Source organism: Peromyscus californicus, unplaced genomic scaffold (assembly GCF_007827085.1).
Source record: "Peromyscus californicus insignis strain IS unplaced genomic scaffold, ASM782708v3 Scaffold_19__1_contigs__length_69161282, whole genome shotgun sequence".
In the NCBI taxonomy this organism is placed as follows: Eukaryota; Metazoa; Chordata; class Mammalia; order Rodentia; family Cricetidae; genus Peromyscus; species Peromyscus californicus.
In genome coordinates, this window is record NW_026294491.1 from 35857263 (window position 1) to 35884679 (window position 27417).

General features: G+C 41.9%; 1 protein-coding gene across 3 annotated transcripts in view; it reads left to right on the forward strand.

Annotated features, from left to right (window-relative positions):
• Aff3 (ALF transcription elongation factor 3) overlaps positions 1-27417 on the forward strand; it is a 480672-nt gene that overhangs the window by 90350 nt on the left and 362905 nt on the right. For all 3 annotated transcript variants that reach the window (XM_052745091.1, XM_052745092.1, XM_052745093.1), the window contains 3 exons: positions 1719-1839; positions 3058-3370; positions 3495-3880. In XM_052745091.1, coding sequence (XP_052601051.1) covers positions 1719-1839; positions 3058-3370; positions 3495-3880 — 820 coding nt within the window. The remainder of the gene's footprint in view (positions 1-1718; positions 1840-3057; positions 3371-3494; positions 3881-27417) is intronic.

Below are 27417 nucleotides of genomic sequence, written 5' to 3' on the forward strand. Positions count from 1 at the left end.
CTGTTGACTGTCCCCTCAGCCATGCTCAGAAAATGAATGTGATGGTGGAAGGCTGAGCCTCTCTGTTGGTAGAAGATTTTTTTTTTTTTTTTTTTTTTTTTAAATGTAAGGACACTGGTTGGGCTCCCAAACTTAATAACTTTGGGTAATGTACTAAGGATGAATTAAAATGCTAATGGCCTCCTTGCTCTGGATATTTTAGTATTCCCTAATTTTAAATTTAAATTAAATGCCTCAGGGGCAGGAGTAGCCTTGCCAGAAGCATGGGTCGTATCACCCCACAGACAGTGACTTTAAAATATGTCCTGGCCACATGGTCTACGCTGGGATGAGGAGTACTTTTTAATCACTGTCCTCTGCATCTACATGACACAGCTCCTAAAGGTAGCTATTGAACCTTTAAAATATCACTCTTTTCACAGGGTTCTTTTGAACCCACAGAGCCTTTCATTTTTAACTGTATGTTAATAATAATACTCTGGATTTCAAGACACCTCGGTGTCCTAGCTCTTCCTTCTGAATTAGCATCACAGCCTCTCCTTTTGACCTTACCGTAGTGCCCTAAGACACCCCTGCCTAATAATGGAGACACCGAGGGCTAAAGAAGTTGGGTGGCTTTTTTTTTTTTAATCTCCTCCCTGGACCATGGAGAATTTTAATTGGTTAGGTGGGTATCTTGGCCCCCAGCTCAGCCCTCTGCTCCCTTGACCAAGCTAAACAAAACGATGGCCAGATCACTGTCATACTTTATTTCTGCGGGACATGAGGACAGTACCTGTTCTTGGAGACGTGTGCTTCTCTGATGGGTTGGGCTTCAAGCCTACACTAGGCCAGTGAGCCCAAGGGTCCGGTGGGTTTCATCAATAAGAGAAGTCACTTTCTCATCACGAGTTGATTCAGCCCCTTTATTTTCTCCTTGTGAGGGGGATGACACCCTCAATTTTCCCCCTTCATACTTCCGGTTGTTTGGTGTCTGGCCACTCCACGATTGTATTTTGGCGACTAGATTATTAATTTCCTTCCACCAGAAGGCTTAGTTCCTGCTGACAGTGATGGAAATCCGTTTCCATTCCTTCCCTTGGTCGCCTGTACCCCTTCCTCCGAGCACATTTTTTTTTTATGATTAGGAGGCATGATAGTGTCAAACATATCAGAAGGAAGAATTGATTCAGTAGTCATTTGACGAGTTGACTGATCAGCAGAGATTGGGAGAAGGCTCCTAACTGTGAAACCCAGTGCAGCATGGAGCTTTAACAGCTCTTTAGGGAGCTAGTTAATGATAGAATCACTACAGTAACACAGACGTGCCACACACGCGCACACACACACAAGAATCCCACCCAGGAGCGTTCCCATATACCACTCACAGGCAGTGTCATGAGAGGAAGCAGGCTCATAATTTCTATTTACACATCGCAGTAATTACCGTGGGCCCGAGCGAGGCGCTCAGTCTTCTGCCAGAGCTGCTTACATAGGGTCCTTTCTTGCGCTGTCAGGCGGAGGAGTCTAATTCTGGTCGGAACTTGTCCTACGGATTCTCCCTCTGGAAGAATGTGATGATCAGACATGGGACCCAGTTGGCCTGGCGAGCCTGGCTTTAATCTCATTCCGTGTTCCTGATGTCGTTACCATTTGTCCTTTGACCAGATGTATGTATGTGACTTTGGGCTTGGCTCTTTAATTCTGCGGGTTGTTCTCTCTCCTTTCTCCTGGTGCAGTGTCTATGAACCAGATAGGAGTGCGTTGCGGAGGAAGGAGCGAGAAAGAAGAAGCCAGGAAGTACAGCAGGACAGTGGCGGCTTTAACTCCAGTTACTCTCTCTTCAGTGAACCCTACAAGGTAGATGCTTTCCAGCTGTTCACCTCCCGTTTCGCTGCAGGCAGTGTCCCGTGAAGGAGTCGAGAAGAAACCCCAGTCAGTTTTTGGCCTGTTTAGCCTGGGAAGATAGCCCCCCCGCCACTGTGGTACCCTCTCCACCCCTAAATAATGATATTTAGTGTGCAGGGCTCTGTGGACTCCTTTACTTCATCACTGAAGTGTGACACTGAGATCCGCTTGTTATGGTTTTTATCAATAATTCAGACTTCATCTCTTTGGTCTCAAAATTAATGTCATCTGTTATGTTTTTCTGAGCTCTTAAACACTGTTCAAAATAGTTTAGGTTAGATATTTGATGTGTGTGGTTCATGCAAGGATCAAGGCACACGTTAGGGCTAATGAAATTGGGGGTTTTCAGGATTGCTCGGTGGGTGGAGCTGGCAGCTGCCAAGCTTCAACACCTGAGTGTGATCCCTTGGACCCAAATGGAGGAAGGAGAAAACCAACTCTTGTGAGTTGTCTCTCCCCACCACGCCTCCCTCCCTCCCTCCCTCCCTCCCTCCCTCCCTCACACACACACACACACACACACACACAAACACACACACACTCTCTCTCTTTACATATTTTTTTTAAAAGAAATTGCAAAATAACTTCTCATTGTAACTGAAGACCAGCTACTGAGACTCTCTTGCTGTACCCCACAGAGTTCAGCTTTCTTCCACAATGAAATGTCTTCCAAGGTTCATGACCATTTCAGGCTGCACCTAATATGGGCAGTTAGAGTGGGAGACTTTGGGATATTCGATCTCATATTACTTCTCAGTTCACTCGGACTCCTGTAGCCCTAACGCACTGTTGTTTCTGACAAAAATAATTACTTAGAATCTGGAAGCCAACCTATACTGAGCCACATCTAAATTTTCAAGAAAAGCCTTCAGTGGTCCTGTAAAGCAACAATAAACTAATCCTAGAAAGACAATGTAGACCATTTTGTGAAGTTACAAGAGTAAATTTTCTGATTTCCATGTTACACACACATATAAAATAAGTGTATATGTATAAATAATAACACATTTTGGTTATAGCACAGTATACTAAGGACAGCTTTCTGGTGTTTTAATATGCCCCAACGTTATCCATTATAAGTTTCCAACTCTTGACTAATGCCGGGCACCCGCCCACTGTTTCCTGTGTCTTTTCTCTAACAGTAGCATGGATATGTTTTTATTTCTCCAGACTAACAAGGGGGATGAACTCTCCAACCGGATCCAGAACACATTAGGAAATTACGACGAAATGAAAGACTTTTTAACCGACAGATCCAACCAGAGTCATCTTGTCGGCGTCCCCAAGCCGGGTGTTCCTCAGACTCCCGTGAACAAGGTAGATGAACATTTTGTGGCTGAGTCAAGAGCCCAGACCCAGCCCTCCTCTGTCTGTAGCGCTTCATCTTCCACACCTGCAGCTGTCCCCGTGCAGCAGAGTAAGAGGGGCACCATGGGCTGGCAGAAGACCGGGCACCCACCATCTGATGGCCCACAGAGAGCAGGTAAGGAGGGGGGCATAAGGCAGTTGCTTTGAGCAGATCTCAAAGAACCACAATGCAAAACCTGTTCACTGTGTATGGAGTCCCTCATCCTCACCATCACTGCCTTCTTCTTCTTCCAACTCAGCACAACAGGGCTCTCTCAGGACCTTGCTTGGAGATGGCGTTGGCAGACAGCAGACAAGGACCAAGCAAATGTGCAATGTGGAGGCGGGGCTTCCAAGCCAGGAGAGGCCACCTGCCATGGCAGCCAAGCACAGCAGCAGCGGACACTGTGTTCAGAACTTCCCTCCATCCCTGGCTTCAAAACCCAGCCTGGTCCAGCAGAAACCTACAGCTTACGTGCGACCAATGGATGGCCAAGACCAGGCTCCTGATGAATCTCCTAAGCTTAAGTCCTCCACAGAAACTGCTGTGCACTGCGCGTCCTACCGAGGGGTCCCAGCCAACAAGCCAGAGTCAGCCAGAGCCAAGGCCAAGCTCGCTAAGTTCAACATCCCCAAGCAAGGAGAGGTGAGTCCCTTCTCATTGGCGGTTACATGCAGCTGAGTAGTAGCAACATGCCTTGAAAATGTAGGCTTTGTCTTTCTGTCCCTTCCACCTCCCCACTGATGTGGTAAGATTTGTAGGCCTCAGACAGAAGTTACAGTTTTTAAAATTCTCAAATGCATTATAATAGGATTATCTTAAGTACTGACAATACATGTACATATGTATGTATGTATTTGTATGTGTTTGTGAATGTGTAGGAATTACTTAGGGAAGGAAGGCCTCCTTTGCTTGAGTTCCTGGAATTTGGCAAACAAGATGGTATTGACCATGCTATATGACAGCAATATAAAACACTTCAAAGGCTGTAATTCAGCTTTCAAGGAGGTAAATTGTTTTCTGTAAAATAGTTTGGAACACTTAACTTTTTTTTTTTTTTTACCAGTTTTGAGAAGTTTTCATGATAGACTTCTGAAAGGAAGTCTCATAAGACTTTGTAAAATATTAAATCAGTATTGAGTCTGGTTGATATTCTTATATACTCACTATCCCACTCATTTTATAAGACCTGTGCTTCTAATTCATTCACATTAATTAAACAGAATCCTGACACAGGCTTTTCTTGTGCTATAAAAATGTTTGGCTATATGAGCATTTTCTCAGAATGAAGGAAGTATTTCAGTTCATGCTCTCCTGGTTTGCATTTTGACTTTGGTTCGTCGCATGACACAATGTGTGGAGTGGATACATTGAGTGTGAGAATTCTAAACAAGCCTGTCACTTGACAGGTGGTCGGAAAGGCAGTGACTAGCTACTTGAACAGTGAATCTGGATGGAAAACAATCTTTCTGAAGTAGCATGTCTCATACCATATTCCAAATTGATGATGGTTGTCAAGAGCACCCGAAGAGGAATTACGACTGTGCGTGTTCGCTTTTGTTGTCTCTGTGATGTAGCGTAGGAGCTGAGATAGCCGTTCTTTAACACGGTCTTTAGGAACTGCTAAATCGTTTTTTCCCTCTGACACGTTCTTCTTTAAAGATGGAATAATGATGTGACCAGAGTGTTCTTTACATCTTAGTTCAGTTTAATAACCAAAGGAAACAAAGGATTTGGCATTTCCTGTTGTGTTTTTGACAAGGCTGAGCATAGCATTTCTCTGCCATCATCTTGGAACTCCCCATAGGCTATTTGGGAGATAACCTTGTTACCCTGAGACTGTCACTCAGAGAGAGACTGTCTTTTGCACTCCAGGAGGTGTTTACTAAGATTTTAATTAGGAAATGTGGTGACGTGCACCAGTAGCTTCTTTTGATTACCCATTTACGATGTGTTCTAGTAATTCGGAAGCAGGACTCATTAGAAACAATGAAAGCAAAATGCACTTTCTCCAAGCATGTAAAAAATATTTATTTTTATTTTTTAAGTTATGTGTGTGTGTGTGTATCCATGTGTGGGTTTATGCATGTGAGTGCAGGTAGGTACCCATGAAGATCAGAGATGTTGGATGCCTGGGACCTGGAATTAGAGGTGGTTGTGGCTGCCTGACATGGATGTTGAGAATCAAACTTTAAAATGTCAACACATGTTTTCCTGGCATTTGTTTGTAAAAGTTTGTAGGGAACACATGGATACCACCATACTGAACTGACTTCCTCAGGCTCTCTGGTTTTGTGTTGTCATCAAATGATCTCTGCTGGCAAAGAGAGTCTAGCTCGTCTTTGAACAGTGGTGGCCAACTTACACCACCAGTTACGATTTTCCTTTTAGTGAATTCCTTGTTAAAATGATGTTTTACTACAGCAGCAACTTCAGTTTGTTAGGTGACTGTTTATTCATTTAGAATCCAGCGAGGTCGTTAGTTCTGGTTAAAAGCAATGCGGTGTGTTTTCCATACCCAGTATAGCCTTGTGCAGACACCGGCACGGTATTAAGAAGGCATTCGGTGAGTTATCAGTACTCTGGACATCATCATGCTATCTAGCCTTCGAGGATCCTAGATTGGGAACCTTGATGTATTGTACTAGTTTGATAATTACAGCAAGAGGATCATGTCATGCCTGAGAGAAGGAAGGCATGCTGTGAGAGATCAGAGCGATGCATAGAAACTGTTTCTTTGCTTCTACATACAGCATTGAAAACAGACAGCCTGTTGCCTCCCCACATATCGTCCTGAGAGGGTCAAAGAGGCCAGGTATGCCTTGACAAAGAGGAGATAACTGGGAGTGTGTGTGTGTGTGTTCTCACGTGCACGCATATGCATGCAAATAGTTGTTTGGCATTGTGTAAGTACATTCCTCCTAAGAAAATCAGATTGGTGGCTCGGTGCAATGTAACTTGAGATATTAGAACTCTATAATGCGATCTCTGCCTTCAGGGTATTTATCCCTATGGATTGAATAAATTGGTCTCGAGGACTTTCCTTTTTAGTTTGCAGTTTATCCCACATTGCAACTAATTTTAAAACTGGCCTTCTGGTCCCAAGAACATTCTCTCATTCTCCCCGTCCTTGTAGTGGACCAGTATTGTTACTTGTTTGAAAATGGAGAAATTGTGAATCTCTTTTGCCTGTTTTTATATGTCATCAGGTCTGTGCTCTTTCCTCTAACAACAGCTTCATCCTGTCTGCTGCCACAGAGGGTTATTTGTTATAATTCTTTACTCTTCAATAATGGGTAATTAGTGTAGAAAAATCTAGTGCAGTTGATGGGGAAGTTAAAGGCCTCAAGAGGGTTCCTTAACCAATACACCTGCCCCTCAGCTGGTTTATCCCAGTTCAGTTTTGGGTTTAATGAAAAACATATTTTTGTTGTTATAGCTGAGTCCTCCTGTACTTGACGCCACCCCTCATTAAGTGAGCCTCCCCTAGAGTGCCACTTGGAAAGGTATCTGTCGTTAGGTGAGAGACAGGGGACTTAACAAACGGCTGAAACATGCATTCTAGAACATCATAAGACAGGGCATGGCAAATAGTTTCCAACTGAAACGAGTTATTTTTGTTACACACACACACACGCACGCACGCACGCACGCACGCACACACACACACACACACACATGCACACACTCTCACCCCTCTTAACATTATTCTAGGTTTAGCTTTTGGGGACTATTATTAACGTAGAGGTGCAGATACAGTTTTTGTGGGATTTGCAATTTTTATAAAAACATATGTAAATATATCACTAAGACCCTTCCTGGGCATTGAGTACACTGAAACTTTAAGTGTGCCTCGTTTTAAGGTCTTTCAATCTATGATTCATGGGGTAATATGAAATTGTTATTAAAAATGATAACTTTTTATTTGGAAAAGTACTTCATATCAGGCTCAAATTTGATACCTATTCATATGCTGGGCAGTAGGGGTAGGTACGTGCATGACAGAGCCATGAAGAAGAATACTGTGCTTACCTGCTGGTTGAAGAACCTGAAGGAGGCATATTAAAGCAGCCCCCCCCCCCCCAGCTTGTCTTCATGGACTGTGCAGTCAGCTCTTTTTGGAAGTTTACAGTGTCTGCGGCGGTATTCTAAAACCTTTATATCTTACTGCTCATTTTCTATTAACCAGTAACTATGATTTGAGTATGCTATTACACAGACCTCTGATGACTGGCATGGGAACATATTTAAAATCCAAAGGGTGAAGCCAGCTTTGTTGATCTGGAAAGAGATCTCTAAATTTGAGTGTCAGTTAACAGACTGTGTGAGGAGCTTTAGTTTTGACTGATCCTTCATCTACAAGGATAGAGTAACTGTTGGGTTGATTGGATTTGCTTTGTTAAGATGTGCACTGAAATAGTTTAAGATATATTGATTAAACATAGCATTTTCATGACCAGCATTTTCTAAAAATCACCATTTATGTCACAAGTCAGAGTAGAAAAACGAAATGTCATGATTCTATAAAATAGCTTCCCAGAAAAGCAATTAACTGATTTTGTTCCAAGTTCACAGAAGATAAATGATGTAGGCTTTCTATTTCCTGTCACTCTTGGTTACCTTTGTATGGAAATGGATTTCTTCCAAATTAAAGTCGGCACCAGCCTGTCGGGCGAAAAGGCATCTGCAAAAACAGAGTGTATATTACATATTCACGCCAGTCGGAATTTCTTAATTACAATTGAGATGTATAATGTTTTCAAATCAAAGTATGCTGTCAGATTGTTCCTTGAAGAAATGAGGGGGCCGTGTGTAGCCAGGAGACTCAGTCTCCCTGTCTGTTGTAATCTCATCCTTCCCATCCTTCTCACTTCCACTCTCCTTCCCCATGACAGGGAGCAGGTCCTGTGGGACAGAGTGGCTTAGCAATAGCACCATGTATAACGCTCTGTACTTCTTCCTGTCCACAACATCGATATGCACAGCTTCCACCCTCTGAGAATATCCACACCATGCATGTACACATGTACAACCTCCACCCTCTGGGAATATTTCACACCATGGATGTGCACATGCACAGCTTCCACCCTCTGGGAATATCCAAACCATGGATGTGCACAATTTTCCCTCTGAGAATATTCACACCATGGATGTGCACATGCACAGCTTCCACCCTCTGAGAATATTCACACCATGGATGTGCACATGCATAACCTCCATCATCTGAGAATATTTACACCATGGATGTGCACATGCACAGCCTCCGCCTTTGAGAACATCAGGCCCTTCCTTGTCCTGCAGAGGTTCAGAAGTGTGAGAGTCAAAGACTCATCTCACATGCATCATGAAAGCGCTTGCCTTCCTTGTTCCATCTGGGTCATTCTGAAGGTCATAATGGAGGCTAACACATGGAAGTACTTCTACTTTTTAGCCCTTCTGCGTTTAGTCACTGGATCCTAAAAGGTAAGAGACTTAACTAAAAATGACTTCAGTTTTTATAATCATTGATTGAAAAATGCCTACTAAAATAGGTCCCCTGTATGACGGTGTCCTTCCTGTGCCCTTGCCTCCTGGGAATCCTTCAGATTGATATTAGGAAGCTAAATTTTCTAGCCTTAAGGTGGGAAACCACTTCTGAGGGTGGAGGCAGGAGGATAGGCCCCAGCAGGAGGTTATTAGCAAGCCAGCTTTGTTTTTCTGTCTCTCTTCTCCCGGCTTGTAAAGTCCCCTCCCCCAGAAAACATCTGGAAGGATTATAAGGCTGGCTGCTCTGAAGCCACAGCCTTATGTGTGTGTGTTGACTCCAGATCTGGGGCTAATCAGCAGTCTAATCCTAGAGTCCTGCAAGAGGCCTTCATGATGTTTACTTCGTCCTCTTTCGTCAAAAGTCACATGTAGTCTTTCAGCTGTGAAAGAGACAGGCAGGATGGCCACGGATTGGAGACTAGCAAGAACCGGGTTCAGATTCCAGTCTGCAGCCTGTTAGCCAAGTGACTGTGAACAGATACACTCAGTTTCTGCCCATGAGAACGAGAGAAAAGCAGCAATAGTTCTGTGGCAGAGGTAGTGTGTGTGTGTGTGTGGGGGGGGGGGTGCAAGGTGTTGGGGGGTGGTTAGTAAAGTAATGTGATTAGAGGAAAGTTAATACAGTAAACCCTGGCAGATGTTAGCTATATTAGTCATAAAAGGTAGGAAAGCAAGATTTGTGTGTGTGTAAGTCTCACAGAGGCAGGGAGGGAAGGAGTGAAGAGGAAGAGAGAAAGAGAATTCTGAAAAAAGCTCTGTGTGTGTGTGTGTGTGTGTTTAATAACCCAAATCTTGCTGACTTCTGAGATTATCTTGGGTTAATATAACAATGCCCCAGTGACATGATCCTCCCTTGTTTAATGGTAAGCTCCCTGGCCTCCTGGGGTAATATTCCCAAGTCTGGGATCATATTTGCTCTTTCTTTGTCTGTTCTGTGTTTTTCCTTGTGAACTATTATGTCATTGAGCTTTATTTCCAATTAAATGAAATACAGACTCAACAAACTTTGGATGGAGGAGAAGTTAAAATGTTCAGGCCATGAGGACTTAGAATGACTCATTGATCAGAGCTATTGGAGGCACAGCATATTAAATCGCATGCTTAATTGGGCTGAGCAGCAGAATCACTTATCTCCACGTGATTACCCAGCATTAGCAATACCTTTAGAGCACATGGAAAGAGAGTCTCTCTGGTGCTATCTGCAGTCCACTTCCATAACTGCCTGCATGACCTGCTGCAGCCTCTGGGCCACCCCTCCACACTCCACAGTTCTGTTCTACCCTAAAGTCAGGTTCCAGGACAAGTATGCCTTCAGGAGCACTGTTATCTAGGACCGGTTTTCCTGCAGATACTGTCTGGATTTGAGAGTGAGCAGTGTGGCTGGTAGAGCTGGTGATGGCCTTGTAATGGGAAGTCATGACACACCCTGCCAACAGCTATTGTACAGTGTGAGTGAGTTGATGTTTGATCGACATCTAGAACAGTGGTTGGCATGCAGACTGTCCTCAGGGAAAATCCTAGAAGTAATAATGGGCTGTAACTACAAATAATAATTACAAATAGCTTTATTGGCTTTACGTCTACCTTCTAATGCAGCTAACCCTAGATTGTTTGGTAGCCCAAATCTGGAAATTGAGATGAAGTTATGAATACACTAGGGTAGGAGATCTACAAAGGCAGGGATTTTTGTCTTGACTTCTTGCTCTTTCAGCTGTGCCTGACACATACTTTGTGCTCAGTAGATACTTTCTAAATGAGCTCATTAACTTAAAGCTGTGAGTCGAAGACCTCTTCTCTATTCAGTACCTGCTTCCCCATGTTGAGCCCTCACTGGTTTATTAGGCCCTTTATGGGAAGAGGAGCGAGACACGCCCCAGTGTATAATTTATAGCTGCTGTTTTGAAGAGGGATGGGAACCGTATTTACTGATGTGTGTAAACACAGCATATATAAAATGAGTCTTAGAGCTGTGTTCTGGCCTCAGAAACAAATGCTAAGCAGGCAGTGGTTCTAAAGAGATGTTTTGTCCTGTGTCCTCCCTGCTTCTCCCTCTTCATCCTTCTCCTCTTCTTCCCCTGGCCCCTCCTCTTCCATGTGGTCTTCACAACAGAAGCTCCCCGCCCCAAGTGTGTGTGTGTGTGTGTGTGTGTGTGTGTGTGTGTGTGTTCTTGAGGACGGTCTGCTCTCTAGCCACAGGGTGGTAAGTTGGAGTGAGGGGACATAGGATGAGGAGGTTGAGAGTGTGTTCGGGAAGGAAGGGTGAGCCCACACCTTCCAGTCCTCTGCTGCATGAATGAAGTTTTAATGGACTTCAACATTCCATAACACAGAGTTAGTGGACCCCCCCATGCTCTAAGAACACCCCCCAACCCTTTTCCTCTGTATGCTGTTCTGCACTTATGCTGCCCGTCCTGACTCCCATTTCGGTTATTCTTGGGAATGCAGTGTTCTGTAATTGGCACGTGCAATCCACACACTTACCAGAGCTCTGTTTCTTTGTTGCCTCAGAGATCCCTCCTTCAGAGAGACTGCCGCTGGCAGAGTGTTCGTGTGTCATAGCTTTAAGCATTCTTTTGATACCCAGTAAATGGCTGACCCTTGTCTGTGTAACAGACAAACAGTAGAAAATAAAAAAGTGTACACATTCTTTCATTTGTCTGTATAAGCCCTAACAACAAATGTAGATCCTCCTCCTTCTCATCTACCCCTGCCATCCTTGGCACTCTCAAAAGAGGACTTCAGCAATATGTCCCTCATGGGCATTTGATTTCTTGTCGATGGTACTCCTACTAAAGCTTATTCTGTTTGCAGTCTTCACAGCTAAAGGGGAACATCTAGTCCACAACTCCAACAGGGTCTGCCTTTCCAGTGATAGATGACTCTGGCCCTTCCTAAGGCTCACCTGCAGGCCAGTCTTTTAAAAACTTATGCTTAGCTTCATTTGTGTCCTAGGGTTTCATCATTGTTGAGTGTGTCCTTTTTGGCCACCTTTGAGTATCAGCTTCTCTTGAGTAGGTCTTTGCTGTTTCCCTCTGGGCAGCATCTCACATGGGGTCATGGCATTCTTTCCTATATAAGAATCAAGATAAAGTGAATTTGAGCATTAATTTCCATAGTAGCCATCCCTGCTTCATGATAGCCAATTGCATTAATTACTCTCTTAAGGTTTCTATTTCAACCATTTTATTACATGTGTAGTGGAGAGAGGAGAAACCAGAGCAGGATGAGGGATTTGGGCAGGCACATGGGTTTAGAGTATAGAGAGCAATCTGATAAATTAAAGGGGGTGGATAATTTACCGAGGGGTTCTAACAGCTCCTACAGAGGCCCTAAGTTCCCAGCACCTACATTAAGTGGTTCACAACCATCTGTTACTCCAGCTCCAGGGAATCCAATGCTCTCTTCTGACCTCCTGGGCATCTGCATGCATATATGTGTGCGTGTGTGCATGACACCCCCCCCCCCCCCCCCACACACACCACACGTGCACACACAAAACACAACACAAATAAAAACAAGATCTTTATAAAAATTAAGAAGGGTGTTTAGGATAATTGTTGAAAATGTGAGAAGTGTGGGAGAAGAAAGAGGTGAGGACATGAAGGGTTTGTTAGGAAGATCCTAGGAAAAGGAACATGCCACACAGAGTGGAATGGATGCCTGATGCACAGGCATGTATGGGAACACATTGCCTCACATGGGGATGGCTAGTAAACAGTCAGTTGGAATAGAATACAGGAAAAGTGAAAGCCTTGGAGATGAGTTGTCTTGAAGGTCTGTTAGGGTATGGGAAGGACTTGAGCTTTGCCATGAGTGAAAACTTGGGGCAACATAAATGATTTGGCTTGGAGGAGTGCCATGAACTTATCTAGGGATAAAAAGGATCAGTTTGGCTGTTGCATCTGGAATGATCTAGAGCAAGGCAGAGGTAGAAGGAGGCGATGAGGTGGCAGGTTATTGCACCCATGTAGGCATGCTTTAGAGATCTGTGACCGAAATACCCAGCAGAAACAAATGAAAGAATATTTGTGTGTGTTTCGTGTATGTTTTTTTTTTTTTTCTTACTGAGTCAAATTAAGAGAGCAAAGAATTATTTTGGTTGCTGGTTTGAGAGGATGCCAGAGGAATAGCTCCGTACATGGCATTGAGAGTGAGAGGCCAGCTCTTTGTTCACATGGCATTGGGCTAGGAAGTAGAGATTGCAACCTGAACCAAGGCCAGATTATGACATCTAAGAACTCATCTGAAGTGACTACTTCCACCACCTAGAACCCCATCTTTTAGACCTCATGGCCTCTTCAAATGTGGGCACTTGCTGGCGAGCCAAGTGTTCAAAACCTGAGCTTGTGGGGCATTTCAGTCAAACTGTAACATCCGGAAGAGAGGATTCAATGCCACGCACTGGTCCTGAGGGTCTTGAGAAGGGAAGGTTGGATCCTGGAAGTATTTTGAGGGAGAGCCAGCACAGGTTGCTGACAGCTGGAATGAAGACAGAAAGAGCTTCGGACAGTTTTGACTTGAGCTGTCAAGAGGAACAAGATGCTTTCCCCTGAGGTGAGAAAGGTTGCAGGTATGACAGATTGGAGGGAAAGACCAAGAATCCACTTGAGCTTCCTCCATTTGCAATGTCACTTAGATGTGCAGGTGAGGAGGTGAGATGAGATGGACAGTTTGCTCCAACCGGTGCAGAACTACTGAAAAAAGGAGGCTGTTCTCGACCAGAAGTGTAGATTTGGGGTTTGGGAGTACACTTGATGACTCACAGCTGAGACTGAGTGAGGTTGACTTCACTCTGCGAGACCTGAGTGTGGACAAGGTAGAGAGCTGAGCCCTTCCTACAGGAAGACGTCAGTGCGAGCAGAACCCTCCAAGTGAACAGAGAAGGGATCAGAAGGAAGGCAGACAACAGAGTAGTAGTGTTTAGACCCTGTAAGAGAAGGTGGTATGAAGAGACGTACCCATGTCCACCATGTTGTTAGAGTTAGTTACATGGAAGTCTTTAGTTACTTTCGTGGCAGTCTTGGGGTCCTAAGCTAGATCCAAAAGAGGATTAAGAAACTTTGCCTATGAACAACTCCTTGTGCCAAGTGAAGAAAAGATTTTGAAAATACTGCCTTCGTTGTAAAAATTTACATAACATTAGGAACATAAAGATGGATAAGTTGAATTGTATTACAGTTTGGAAAAACATACACATAAATATTGGGATAGGTCTTTCTGATTTTTTTAAAATATTTACGTCTTTTAAATTGAGATAAGGATATACATGATTGTTACCATATTTATTTTCCACACTATCATAAACACTTCATCAGTGGTCATTGGACAGTCTGTAAATATTCAATGTATGGGATTCAGAGGTTACAGATCATATAGTTGGATAACCAGCTAAGTTACAAGCTTTGACTTATAATTTACTTCATTCAGATCAAAATTTATTTGCTTAATGTTTTCTGTAACTATTTAAGTATTTTAAAGCTTTTTTTCTTGAATATAAATTATTTTATAAAGAGTGACAAGTGAATTTTGTATATATTTATGATTTATTCCTAAGAAACAGTCTTAACCATTTAATTTGTAATTCTGAAATGAGGAAATGGTGAGCAAATCTAGATTTTTGTACATTTTTGTTCATGTCATTTACCTACTTTTCTTTTGAAATATTTGTAAATTTTCCCTAAGAATATTAAAATAATAAAGAAATTGGCATTCCCTAAATAGTATTATAGGCAACTTCTTAGTTTGTTAATTAATTTTTATTTTTAGTAGAGAAATTAAAATTTTCTCTTTCTCCTTTTGATCTTTCTTTGTGATTAGGGCTGGATAAACCATTCCTATAAACATAAAGAGCTAAATTGGATATCAGAAGTGTAAATAAGAAAATAAAATATTTATCTACCTGTAATTTAGTTTGCTAAAGATCTCAAGTTTTATTTTGGATAGTCAACTATCAGTATAATGGGTTTATTATTACATCCTTTGTAGTTTCAATTAAAAGTGTAGACATTCTATCTTCATGTAAAGTGGATACTAATAGATATCCCTGTGAGATTATATATCTTACATCAGAGTGCTCCCTCCTCACTTCCAGACCTAGGCAAGCCCTGTGACTGTGAGAATTCTAGTTTTCCGGAATCTCTCTATTATCAGTGTTTTATTGCTACGTGCATAGAATTAGGACTATCCTCACAGACTGTAAGCTCCTGGGGAGGGCTCCTTGCCATTATTCTCTTTCCATGATCTGCTAGAATTGTTCCTGTTAGAGAAAATAGCGAATTATTTTATCCCTGAGTTAATGCGCATTGAGTTTTTGTATCTGAAATACAGAGAGACAAATTTGTTTTTAAAAAGTTCAGAATGGCTGGGAGGTGGTGGCGCATGCCTTTAATCCCAGCACTCGGGAGGCAGAGGCAGGCTGATCTCTGTGAGTTCGAGGCCAGCCTGGTTTACAGAGCGAGTTCCAAGACAGGCACCAAAGCTACACAGAGAAACCCTGTCTCGGGGTTTAAATGTTTAAAAGGATGAGAATGAAGTTCTAACAGGCCACCCCATCAGATGAGGCGCTGTCTCTACCCAGACCAGACCCTGTGCTGCTCGCTCTGCATCCTTCCTTCTGGCATGCTTTTCTGCATTTTCTTATATCTAGAGCATGATTCCTTCTAGTGTTTCTGCCAAATAATTCCTTGCAGCCTAGTTCCTCTTTAAACAGTAATTGGTAGAAGTGGTTAATTGTTAATGTCTTGGCATCCAACCTAGGGCCTAGCACATGGTAGACAAGTTCTATGCTACTGGGCCATATCCTCAGCCCTTCTGTCTTATTAGCAATATTTTTTCTGTTTAATTATTTTTCATTTTTATTAATCGGTATCATGCTTATTTAAGTAATTTGAATGATGAAGGCAAGAAAATTTAAAAGTCAATTCAAATCCCACTACCTAAGACAAAAGGTTGCAAAGGAGAGGGGATTAATTCCAGGTAGCATCCTCTCTCCCTTCATTTGTTAGTATGTGCACGTGTTTCTACGTGAAAGGGACACACATGGCAAGGTACACATGTGGAGGTCAGAGGTCAACCTCTGGTATCAGGTCTTCCTTTCGCCTTGAGGTAGGATCTCTCCTTGCTGCTATGCAGTGTGCTGCAGACTAGCTGCCCCATGAGCTTCTGGGAGATTCTCCCTCCTGCTTTCCAACTAGCTGCATGTGCTGGGATTGTAGACATAGGCTACCATGTCCCTCATTTATATGGGTTCCAGAACTCTGATCTCAGACCTTCAATGGCACAGCAGACACTTTGACCTGCTGAGCATCTCCCTGGGCCTCTTTCATACACATTGCTTTTATCACATGGAGCCCCTTTTAAGCTTTGCTGATACATACTCTTCAAATTTGCTCATCTGATTTCTTCTTAGAGGTTATCTGCCCTTTGTACTTGAGTAACTAAAGAATTTTAAAATATTCACCGGGTGGTGCTGGTGCATGCCCGTCTTTAATCCCAGCACTCAGGAGGCAGAGGCAGGTGGAGTTTGAGGCCAGCCTGGTCTATAGAGCGAGTTCCAGGAAAGCCATGGCTACACAGAGAAACCTTGTCTTGAAAAACAAAAACAAACAAACAACAACAAAAAAAAGAAGACTCACCAAAATATATCTCAATATTAAGCAATTTTTGAAACATGGAGTGCTCTTTCAATGTGTAGGTCTGTTCTTTAAGGTCGAGGGAATTTAAAAAGTACTGAGTGAGTGCATTCAGATTTTTCCTCTGAAGGAGTTACTGGTGTTGGATCCCATTGTCTCTTTCAAGAGCTCCTTTCTGCTTTGAGCTGTGATTTTTCTCAGTGGTTTTCAGTCTTTTTTTTTTTTTTTTTTTAAAAGCCTTTCCTGTTGTCTAGTGATCCCATTTTCAGTCTCTATTCTGTTTTCTGCTTTCCCCAAGTTTTAAAAATGGCTTCATTGTAGATCAACTTTGTAAGTTATGATATAATTTATCATGTGATTATATAGTTATATGCTTTATTTAAGCCTTTCCACAAGTGCATGAATCATTTTTCTAATAACTTATAAGAGTATAATTATGTTCTCTATTTTAATTATAAGATTAATTTATTGACATAATTCACTTCTCATAAAAAAAAAAACTGGAAACCAAACTTCATTTCACTTGTTTGATTTATAGTTAAATTTTCTTTATAAGGAGTGTTTTCTAGTACCAGAAATCTTTAGGAAGAGAAGCCACTCTGTTTATTCCATGTTTAGTAGAACATGAAGCAGGTCCATGTGATGAATTCCAAATAAACGACTTAAAAACAAGAGTGCAGTGTCTGTCACTAAAGTCTGAGGTGGTGTTTTGCACTGTGACGTCCTGCCATGGAGATGGGTTCCCTTTATTCTCTTACTCTCCCGCCTGTGGGAGGGTGACTATTTTCTCTCTTGTTAATAGACAGTACGATTGTACATGTTTATGGGGTGCAGTGATGGCTTTGTACATCCATGTGTCATCAATAATTATAGTCAGTATTTGGTATACACTTAAAATTTTTGTGGTGAGACTATTCATATTTTTCTCCTCTAGGTGTTTGGAAATAGTGCGCTAGTGTTAACCTTAGCCACCCCACACTGTGTTAGAATACCAGCATGGCTTCCAAACTGAAACTTGGTGCCCATACACACCAATATCTCTCCGTCTCCTCTCTCCTGCCCTCTTCAATCTCTGCTGAGCCATGTTACACTTGACTTCCATGAGATGACCTGACCTCTTTTATTATCTCTTACATATGAGTAAGAGCATGAGACGCTTGTCTCTCTCTCTGGCTGTCTTATTTCACTTAGCACAGTGCCCCATAGGTTCTTCCATGACGTCGTGAGTGTTGGGATTTCATTCCTTTGGTGACCATTCCTGTGTGTATGTGAATGCATCGCGTTTTCTTCATTGGTCGTCTATTGCTGTTCAGTTACTCCCTCGTCTCAGCCACTTTGATGAGTGCTGTAATGCAGTAGTGCAGGGCTGGCCGTCCTGCTTGATGAACTGATTTCAAGTCCTTCGTGTCTATATCCAGTACTGGGATTCCTGGATCACATACTACTTCTGTTTTTAGTTTTTGTGACAACTGCCATATTTTTTTTCCAGGATAGCCATACTAATTCACATACACTGTTACATACATGCAAACAGTGTCCCCATGCTTCCAGATGGACCATCATCATGAAGAAGCCGAGGAAAGGGATGAGAACAGCCTGTCCATAATAGCACTGCCTCCCACTGGTTCAACTGAGTCACCCAATTCCAGGTTTAGGTGGGAAGGTCAGGTCTTTATGCTAGGCAGTTGTCCTAGTTAGGGTTACTATTGCTGTGATGAAACACCATGACCAAATACAAGCTGGGGAGGAAAGGGCTTATATGATTTACACTTCATGGTCCATCACTGAGGGAAGTCAGGGTAGGAACTCAAACAGGGTAGGAGCCTGGAGGCAGGAGCTGATGCAGAGGTCATGGAGGAGTGCGGCTTTACTGACTTGCTCCCATGGCTTGCTCAGCCTGCTTTCTTATAGAACCCAGGACCACCAGCCCAGGGATAGCACCACCCACAATGCATTGAGCCCTCACTATCAATCACTAATTAAGAAAATGCCCTACTTGCCTACCCACAGCCTGATCTTATGGAGGCATTTTCTTAATCCACGTTCCCTCGTCTCAGATGACTTTAGCATGTGTCAATTTGACATAAATCTAGCCAGCACAGCAATCATGTGTCCAGATTCTGTTTTCATTATCATAGTAGATAATGACTGGGTCTGTCTATCTTTCTTCCTGCCTCTCTGTCTTCCTGTCTGTCTGTCTACCCTTGGAGCTCATGAGTTTGTGAATCCTTGAAGGGATAACTTTTTCCAGCCTCAATCCTTAATAACTTTTTTTTTAAATGTATAGCTGTATAGCATTCACTTTTTTGAATTATTAGTTAAAATGTCATGTTTGTATAATTTTTTGGATTGATTTTTGAATGATTCAATCCCATAAAGTCATGAAATATTTTAGAAATTTTTAAAAATTAGAAAAAACATCCACTACTATATTATTCTGGTTTGTTAATTATTCAAGGATTGCTACAAAGTGTGTGAATTTGATAGAAGTAGGTGTGAATATAACCAATAATACCAGTTCTTTTTAGTCAATGTGAAAACGTCTCTGGATAATAAGTGGATTCCTATCTAAATTCATGAGTTCTCTTGTGACATTTGGGTTGAGCTTGAAATGGATTAATCTTTTTCTGATAAAGTTTCATAAGCTGTGATTTCTCTGGTGACCACATTTAATTAGATATTAAATAAACTGCTTATCTTTATACCAACAGGTTTATGACTGCATTTCCCCCCCAGCTGTATTTCATAGATTAAATAGCTAACAGAAGTATGATATATATATATATATACATATGTGCACACATAAATAAAAATATATATAATCAATTATTTCGTAAACCATAATATTTTCACATTAGAAGTTAAAACATGGGGCGGGAGAGATGTCTCAGCTGTTCAATCAAGGCTTCCAACCAAATGTCACAAAGTAAAACGTGCCCATGCTTAAATGAAAAAAAAAAAATATTTAAGTTGAAGGACAGAGACTGTGCAGGTAATCTAAATGTACACATTTCCACAATAATTATTGATTTTATTTTCATTTTCAGTTCCTCACACCACTCCTCTTAGAAACAAGCTATGCTTCCTACAGTTATAGATGTTTCATTTAATCTTGTTAGGACTAAGTATTTGGTGACAGGGTTCTGGAGACTCGGGTTCCACCCACCTTGTGACATCAGATTCGCCACCTTGAATGCAGTGACACTCGACTCAGCTTCCCTCCCTATGTCCAGCTCTTAGATGGGGATGAGCTGCTCTCAGGCTTCAGAATGTCCAGTAGTAGACATTCAGTTTCTGCCTTATTGGAAGGGACCATCAATGAGACTGACCTTGAAATACCAGGTGACATTTTGTTCAGAGCAAAGCTGCAGAGTCCTCGAGTTACTAGAAAGCACTAAGGTCCAAAATGTATGGAAGATCAACAATTTATAGGTTTCCCAAAGGCATAACATTATGAAGGATTTAATTTTTTTCCATTCTATTGAGTTTCCCTGGAATAAGAGATACCACTGTCTGGAAATTTCTTTAGTTTCATCACATTTGAAGTCTGAGGGTTTCCGTCTCTCTTAACCCCTCCTTTGCGTTGGAGCAAGCTTCTATGGAGGACTATATAGAGGGAGGTAAGTAGGTCACATCTGAGAAGAAATGGGCATGGTTCAGCTGCTGTGCCAAGGTTGGAATCACTCAGGGGCCATCCAAATCTGCTTCACAGTGTGTGAGCGCACCACAGAGCAGTATCTTTGGGGACATTGATGCTTGAACAGTGTCTCAACTGTCATCTCCCCTTCCCAACGTCTTCCTATTGCCCCTTCTTAAAGGCAAGCTGACCACAGCAGGTGTCAGGACCTCTGAAGCTCTGTGTGTGAATGGTATCTCCTGGTTCTCCTGTGTCTTTACCACATCCACGCCCCATGGAGCATTCCCCTCAGCAGTCTCTCGTATCCTTTTAACTCGTGGTTGTCCTTTCCTGTGTTAGATCTTCATTCCCACTGACTTCTCTAACCTTTGAATGTCTGTCCGTTGCTTCCTCAGTCACTGCCCCCAAGCTATATTTTCTGACCAACCACCTTGAAGATCCACATCTATCTATTTCTTCCTCATCTTAAAAGAAAAATGGCAGGCTCACTTTCTCTGTAGGATATAAAGCAAATATTTTTATGGACAAATACAGATTAGAAATACTTTAATTTGATCATTAATTTAAAATTGTGACTATGGTGGCAAAACATTATAAAATATACTGTTTTAACCATTTTTGAAGTGAATGTGCTTCCGTAGTGTTCAATATACAGTATTCTCATTGTGCAACAACATTTCATAATTCATAAGGAGTCTCTCTCCATCACTTGAGATACTTGCAAATCCTGTTATGCTCAGTACAGTATTTTATTATGTACTAAGGTGTTTCTGTACTTTGTACTGCATGATTGAAAGCATATATTCAATGAAGTGATTTCTTCTGGAGTGTCCTGGGGCTGGGTGTTCTGAGTGTGCTGTGTCCACTCCCTTTCTGCGGTGTCTCCTCCATGAGAAAGGACTGTGTGTCGCTCATGTTGGTTGTATGTGTCGAGTGGCTGCTTGGGCTAAGGAGGTTATTAGGTATTTGTTTCTCTTGAATGCTATTGTAAGAATCTGGGCTAATTCCCATAATGTTCCAATAACACCCAAGCAAGTACACCAAGAAAATCCTCCAGTTCATATAGTTAACATGTCATAGCAATTAAAATTGAAAAGAGAACAGGTGAAACCAGCCAGGTTTTTTTTTTTTTTTTTCTAACATCGACTTCTCTGCAAAGTAGGTTTTGCCACCAAAATTCTATGCTGTGGCTGAAGGAGGGCCCTCTTCATGGCCTCTAGGCAAAGAGCCTTTGTGCTCTGGTTATTCCATCTCTAGCCACCATTAACCCACATACCATGTGATCTTAGGAAGTTTCTTGAATGGGATTGCTCCTGTGTTGATGACCATGTAACTTCTTGTCATTAATCTCTTTCCAGCGTCGGTAGACATCCATTTCAATCTCAGCCATAGGCAAGGTGCTGTTTTCTTATTGATAGGGTAAAGGGAAAATAAATTGTATCATGGTATATTGAAGTGCCAGTGGCTGTTTGTCTCCTCTTCTTGAGCAGTGTTCAATGTCTCGTATGGCTCTCTGTAGAACTCTGGCTTTGATGGATGTCAAAGTTCTCTTGAAAAGGGTATTCAAGTTATACTTGATACCTGTGTATATTATGAATCTCTGAAAAACTCTGGGGTGTACCCTTCCCTAAATGAACTGGACCCCAAAGTAGAACACTTCTTAAAATTAGTATTGTAGGGAAATGTTGACTAGAAAATACTAACCTATCAGGTAAAAATCTTTAATGTACTTGTTAGGACCCTTCAAAATTGGAAACTCACTGCTCCTTTGGCTATAATTCTAGAACATTGTGCCAGGAGCACTCAAAACTTCACAGCCATCCCCTAGCATGTTATATGCTTTACCTCTTGTGTACTTTTACAGTGAACTTTTCCATCCCAGAAATCTACGTCATCCATTCTCTCCAACCTTATCAAGGAAAATTCTTACCAATACTTATGTGTCATTGTCTTCTGGATTGTGGCTAATCTATTAGGCTCATCTATTATCCATCCATCTGTCCACCTATCCATCCCTCCTTCCATTCATTCTTCCATCATCCACACTTCCATCAGTTCACATGACGTGCATGCCCAGGGGACTGGCACCTTCTCTTTCTTATTTTTATGTCGTTTATGTGGAGTCCCATGCCAAGCATGCAGGTGCTTCATCAACTGATGTTGAATGAAGTAGAAAAGTTGTAGTGAACTCACACATCAGCTGTTTTGTTACTGGAGCTATCTCCAGTCCCGCCTGGGCCGGCAGCCACTCAGACCCAAATAAACACACAGACACTTATATTATTTAAATTGTTTGGCCTAATGGCTCAGGCTTCTTGCTATCCAGTTCTTATATCTTAAATTAACCCATTTCTATCAATTTATGAGTTGCCATGTGGTTTGTGGCTTACTGGTACTTTACATCTTATTTCTCATGGCAGTGGCGGCTGGCAGCATCTCCTGACTCAGCCTTCCATTTCCCAGAATTCTCCTCTCTGCTTGTCCTGCCTATACTATACTTCCTGCCTGGCTACTCGCCAATCAGCATTTTATTTATCTACCAAATCAGAGCAACACACATTCACAGCATACAGAGTAATTGATATCCACAGCACTGTTTTCATAAAATGTCCCTCGCTGGAGATTGAGAAAACAGTACATTTTCTGTTGTACATCCTGTCAGAGTTCTGGCTGGACATTAAGTTCTTAAACACCAGAGAATACATTTTTGAAACATACGAGTGTTAAAAGAGTGAGATCATGGAGAAAAGCCTTCCTTTTGGGATAGCTGATGATAGTGGGAAAATTCCAGCCCTCTAAGCCTGGATACGAATTTGAAATCGTATAATTTCATTAAGGAGACAGTCTTAGTTTCCTGAAATTCTGGCTATAAAAGAGTTCTTTAAATTAAATGCTCAGTCACATGCAAGTGAAAGTCTAACATTCTTTCTCCAGCTAAAACTGCTAAGTTAAAATTAAACATTCAAGGGGCTTGGCACCGTCCTGGGTCCCCAGCTAGATTGCAAACTGATCCCACTGGGAAGGTCTGTGGATGAATCTCAGGAGCGTTAGCTTAGCAGCCCCACATAAAGCCATCTGTTTCTGGAATCACTGTCGGTGAGAGAAGAATCTAGCAGGGAGCTGTTCTACTGCCCCTCGTCTGTGGAGTGTGTTGTCATGCCAGGTATGATCTCCAGGACTTCCACTCACACGCCAGTACCCAAGAGAGGAATGTCAAGATGAGTAAGGTCCCCCAGCCTCCTTTCTTTGAGGTTTAATGGCTTAAACATTAATGACTACACAGGATCAAGCTATCAGAAGAGAACCCAGCCTTTGCAACAACGTTGAACTAGATGAACAAACACAAAGGAAGAGGTCAGCCAGACCCTCCTCAGAGTAAAGAAAACCTCTTTATGCCTTTGACCCATGGTTGATGCATTGATGGTCACCAATTGAGGAGTGCAGCTATGCAGCCACTTAGGGCAGAGCATGCGTGATTATGTTGGCAGTGTGATCACCCTTCCTGTTCACCGAAGACCTAACTGGGTTGAAAGCCCACGCAGACGTATTGCCTTCTTTTTCGCCAGCTCCCCTCCCCTGGCAGAGCATGTCTTGCTTACTTCCTACCTTTTTCTTAGGCAGGTACACTTCAGTACCCTAGTGGCTGTTCAGCAGCTCAGTTTCAACTTGGGAAAGTGCAGTTCTTACAGAGAACTCTACCATTTAAATACCAGCCATCCTCAACACACTACACTTACATATGTTAGTGGTGGGAGTATTTCAAGTCTGAGGTTAATTTTAATTCTAAAAATTTATGGTTTTTAAGTGTCAGTTCAATACAGCCTGTATTCAGTGTATAAAGATCAAGGCAGTGAGCATTCCTACTCCAAAAACTTTATTTACACATGATAATTGCACATGCTTTTGCTGTTGAAGGTCTTAGGAAGGCAGCTTGAGCAGGCTTTATCATTTATTTTACATGTCAGGGTTAGCTTTTTTACATCTCTGGATTTCTGTTTTGTATGTAAAGCAGCGTTACAAGTCATTGTTCAGAATGCACTTAGAACCATAGTGTATTGAGGCTTACATGTTTTAAAGTATTCTTTTGTTGGAAACAGTAACAGTAGTAATTCAGTGCATAATAGAATATGTATATTACCATTCACACCTTTGGAGAGGAAAATCAGTTTCAAGTGTTAGATTGAGATGGTCCTAGACGTTATGATAGTAGTCTAAACTGCAGCATTCCACTCGTTTAGTCCTTCAGATAGGAAAGCGTGTGGCCCAGGGCCGCGAAGGTTCCTGAGCACAAGATGGAAGCTCTGTGAAGAGCCTGAGCTGAAGCATGTGTGTGAGAACTGAAGATCAGCATTCAAGTCGGGAAACCTAGGGCACTCCTTAGCCTGTTCTCATTTTTGTAAGTCATTGTAGAGGAACGTTTTGTATATGACAAAAGTGATCCTAAGTAAACAACAGGAAGACTATTTATATAGTGTCCACACCTGTGAACCCATCACCCAAATTAAGCCCTGGAGCATGGCCACTTGGAAATGCCCTCCAGAGACCCTCCTGCTGGGTAACACTCCCCGCCAAATGAGGCCATGTTACTGACTTCTAAAAGCCAAGTTATTTTTGCCTTTTTTCCCCCTACTTTGTATTGTATTAGCTTTTTTATTTAGTTGTTGTGGGGTTTGTCCATGTTGTATGAGTTAGCCATCACTCTTTCTCACGACAGTAGAGTGGCTTTCCATTCATTCATCCTTGCCTATCACTTTTTACCGTTTCATTAATTTTATTTCTCTGATTTAACTTCACACCAATTTACCTCTGCAAAGGTCAAATGTGATTCCTTTTATTGCATGTGCCATACAGCCATTTAACACATGGATAAATGAGGCAGCAATAAATTTAGAAAATTTTATGAGTAAAAGAATGCATAGCACATTTTCATTATTTGAAAGAGGTCATGTTCATGGCAGTCCATTGCAGTTCTAAATATGGAAGAGGAGAGTGAATTTGGGAGAATGCCAAAATAAATTTAGTTGCAAGATGATGGCAGAAACATAGCTGTATTCAGGTTTGGACATTGCCTTACACGTTACCATTGACTGGATAACATTTTGAAGGGAACATTCTCCAGCACAAAAGGTAAATGTGGTTTGGCTGCCTGGGATAAATTTTCTAGTATGTAAATGCCTCACATCTGTGTATTTGTTTTGCTGTGGACATAACCAGCGAGAGTTTAGTGATGAAATCTGTTCTTAATTACGAGAGCAGCTGTTGGAGTGGTAGCCATTTCCCCCCCCTCCTGATGTGAAGTTGCTTGATTTACTCATTCCTGCCTGAATTTTTCAAGCTTGCTAGTGCAGAAAGGGGCCTTTTTGTGAGAGGTTGCAATTTGTTTTCTGTCTGAGAGCCAGTGCAAATGGACTAAATCTACACAGCAGGGTAGCTTTATCTATTCTCCTCACACTCTGTAAGCTGTCCTACCTCTGCTCAGCACCAGAGACCTATAAAATCACCCAGCAAATGAGAGGGCTGTTAAGTGTTCTGGCAGGAATCTCAGGCAGCAAGCAGTTCTGTGAATTAACTAGATCCTTCTGGTGGACTGGGGGGATTTGCTGGGGTGGGCAGAGTTGGATGGGGTGGAAGTAGCACAGATGGTATTAATGTACATTTCGTTTTTAGGTTTGTGGATTTATTAATATGCCTCTTTCTGTTCAGTTGTTTTTACATCCATGGAGGTACAGCATATTTATAGTCATGTAATTTGCCCAAACAAAGCCAAATATATTCAAATAATCCTTCAGGTTGGTTCACAAGCAACCTTAATCCTAGTCCAAGCTTCCATGAAAGGAGGCTATGCGTCTTTCCTGTAGATGTTCCATAGCATATAAAAGATCTTGCATGAAACTAGAAATGGAAACTGAGTGGAGATGATCTCCTTTAGTATTAAAATTTTCTACTCCAGACTGAATTAAAAAGCCTCGGCGATTCCCTTTTTATGGAGAAATCAATGGACTATTTGGTTGGAAGTGATTGGTTCTCATATTTCAATTCTAGAGACATTGTGCATTTGTTCACTCTCTGGTATTTCTGTTTTAAGCTGGCTGCTATCGCCTTCACAGCGAAGCTCACTGTTTTAAAATTAAAGGATGCTTATGCTGCTCTGTGTAACTGAAGAGCGAGAGACCAGAGCAAAGATGCAAAACAAAGCTACTCCTTGGGAGGGAAACATTTCATATAGTGTTTCGTTTTGTGGAAAGAAGAAAGAGCCTTCTTTCTCCTGCTTGAAAGCGGTATCTTCTCAGCTTGTAGAAGTGGATTTATTCCAAAGTGAGTGAAATAAGAGCTAATGCTATTTAGGTGAATTCTGATGCTCTCCTGACATTCTTCAGGGCTGAGTTAGTGGTGTTGCAAGACTCAGCCTTCTGAAATCTGAATCCCTGGCAGCATCCTTCCCTTTCTTACTTTAAATCCAGACCAATGTTGAACAATTATCTATTCAAGTGGGTTATTCTACTAAAGCTCTTTGTGCAAAGAACTCAGGGAAAAGTAAATTTTCCCACCTGAATTTCCTGAGTACTTACACATTGTGCCTCCAGCTCTTTGAAGTCACTAGGTAGCAGCAGACAGGTCCTGTAGCTCTGAAGCTGTCCCATTAGATGATGAATAACTCCAGACCTTTGAAGGTCAAGTCTCTGCTTGGTTAGCAGAGATGCTATTGAGTATTTGATGCTGTTCCAGGATATATTTATAATAATAATAGTGATCATAATAACAGACATTAATAATTCCCATGTGATCTGTAAGTGAATCATATTATCATACATGAAGAAAAAAACCGGAGATGGTCAAGATATATACGGGGATCATCTTGCATATCAATTATTGAAAAGCCACAAACCATCTAGAGAAGAATGGGACAGACAAGAAAAATGTTTAGAGTAGACTCCAGCCAGCCCTGTCTCCTCCGCCCTTGGGATAGGTGGTGGCTTATGTTGGATGAAGCTGTCTTCTTTAAGGAAACTAAATGACCACACACTTCCACCTGACTCTTGGGACTGAGCGGAGTTTAGATTTCACTGAATACATTTCTAATTCCTTAGGACTGAGTTTTGATCAGCCACCCACATAGGCATGGTCCTTAGGGGGTGAGGCTCTCATCTGTAGTAAACTGTTTGTAGGTTTTCCCCTGCATGCCTGTGTATGAGTATATGAGTATTATGCATTTTGCAAAGATTATGCCCTGTGCTTCAGGCATTGCCTGTATGTAGCAAGTCAAGGTGAGTAAACTTAACTCAGAAACTCAAGAGTGTTCTCAGTGTCTTCTACTGTTAAAGTCACCCTGTCTTTAATTAGAAAGATTTCCCTCGCCCGTCTTGATTTTATGTATTATTTTCAGTCTG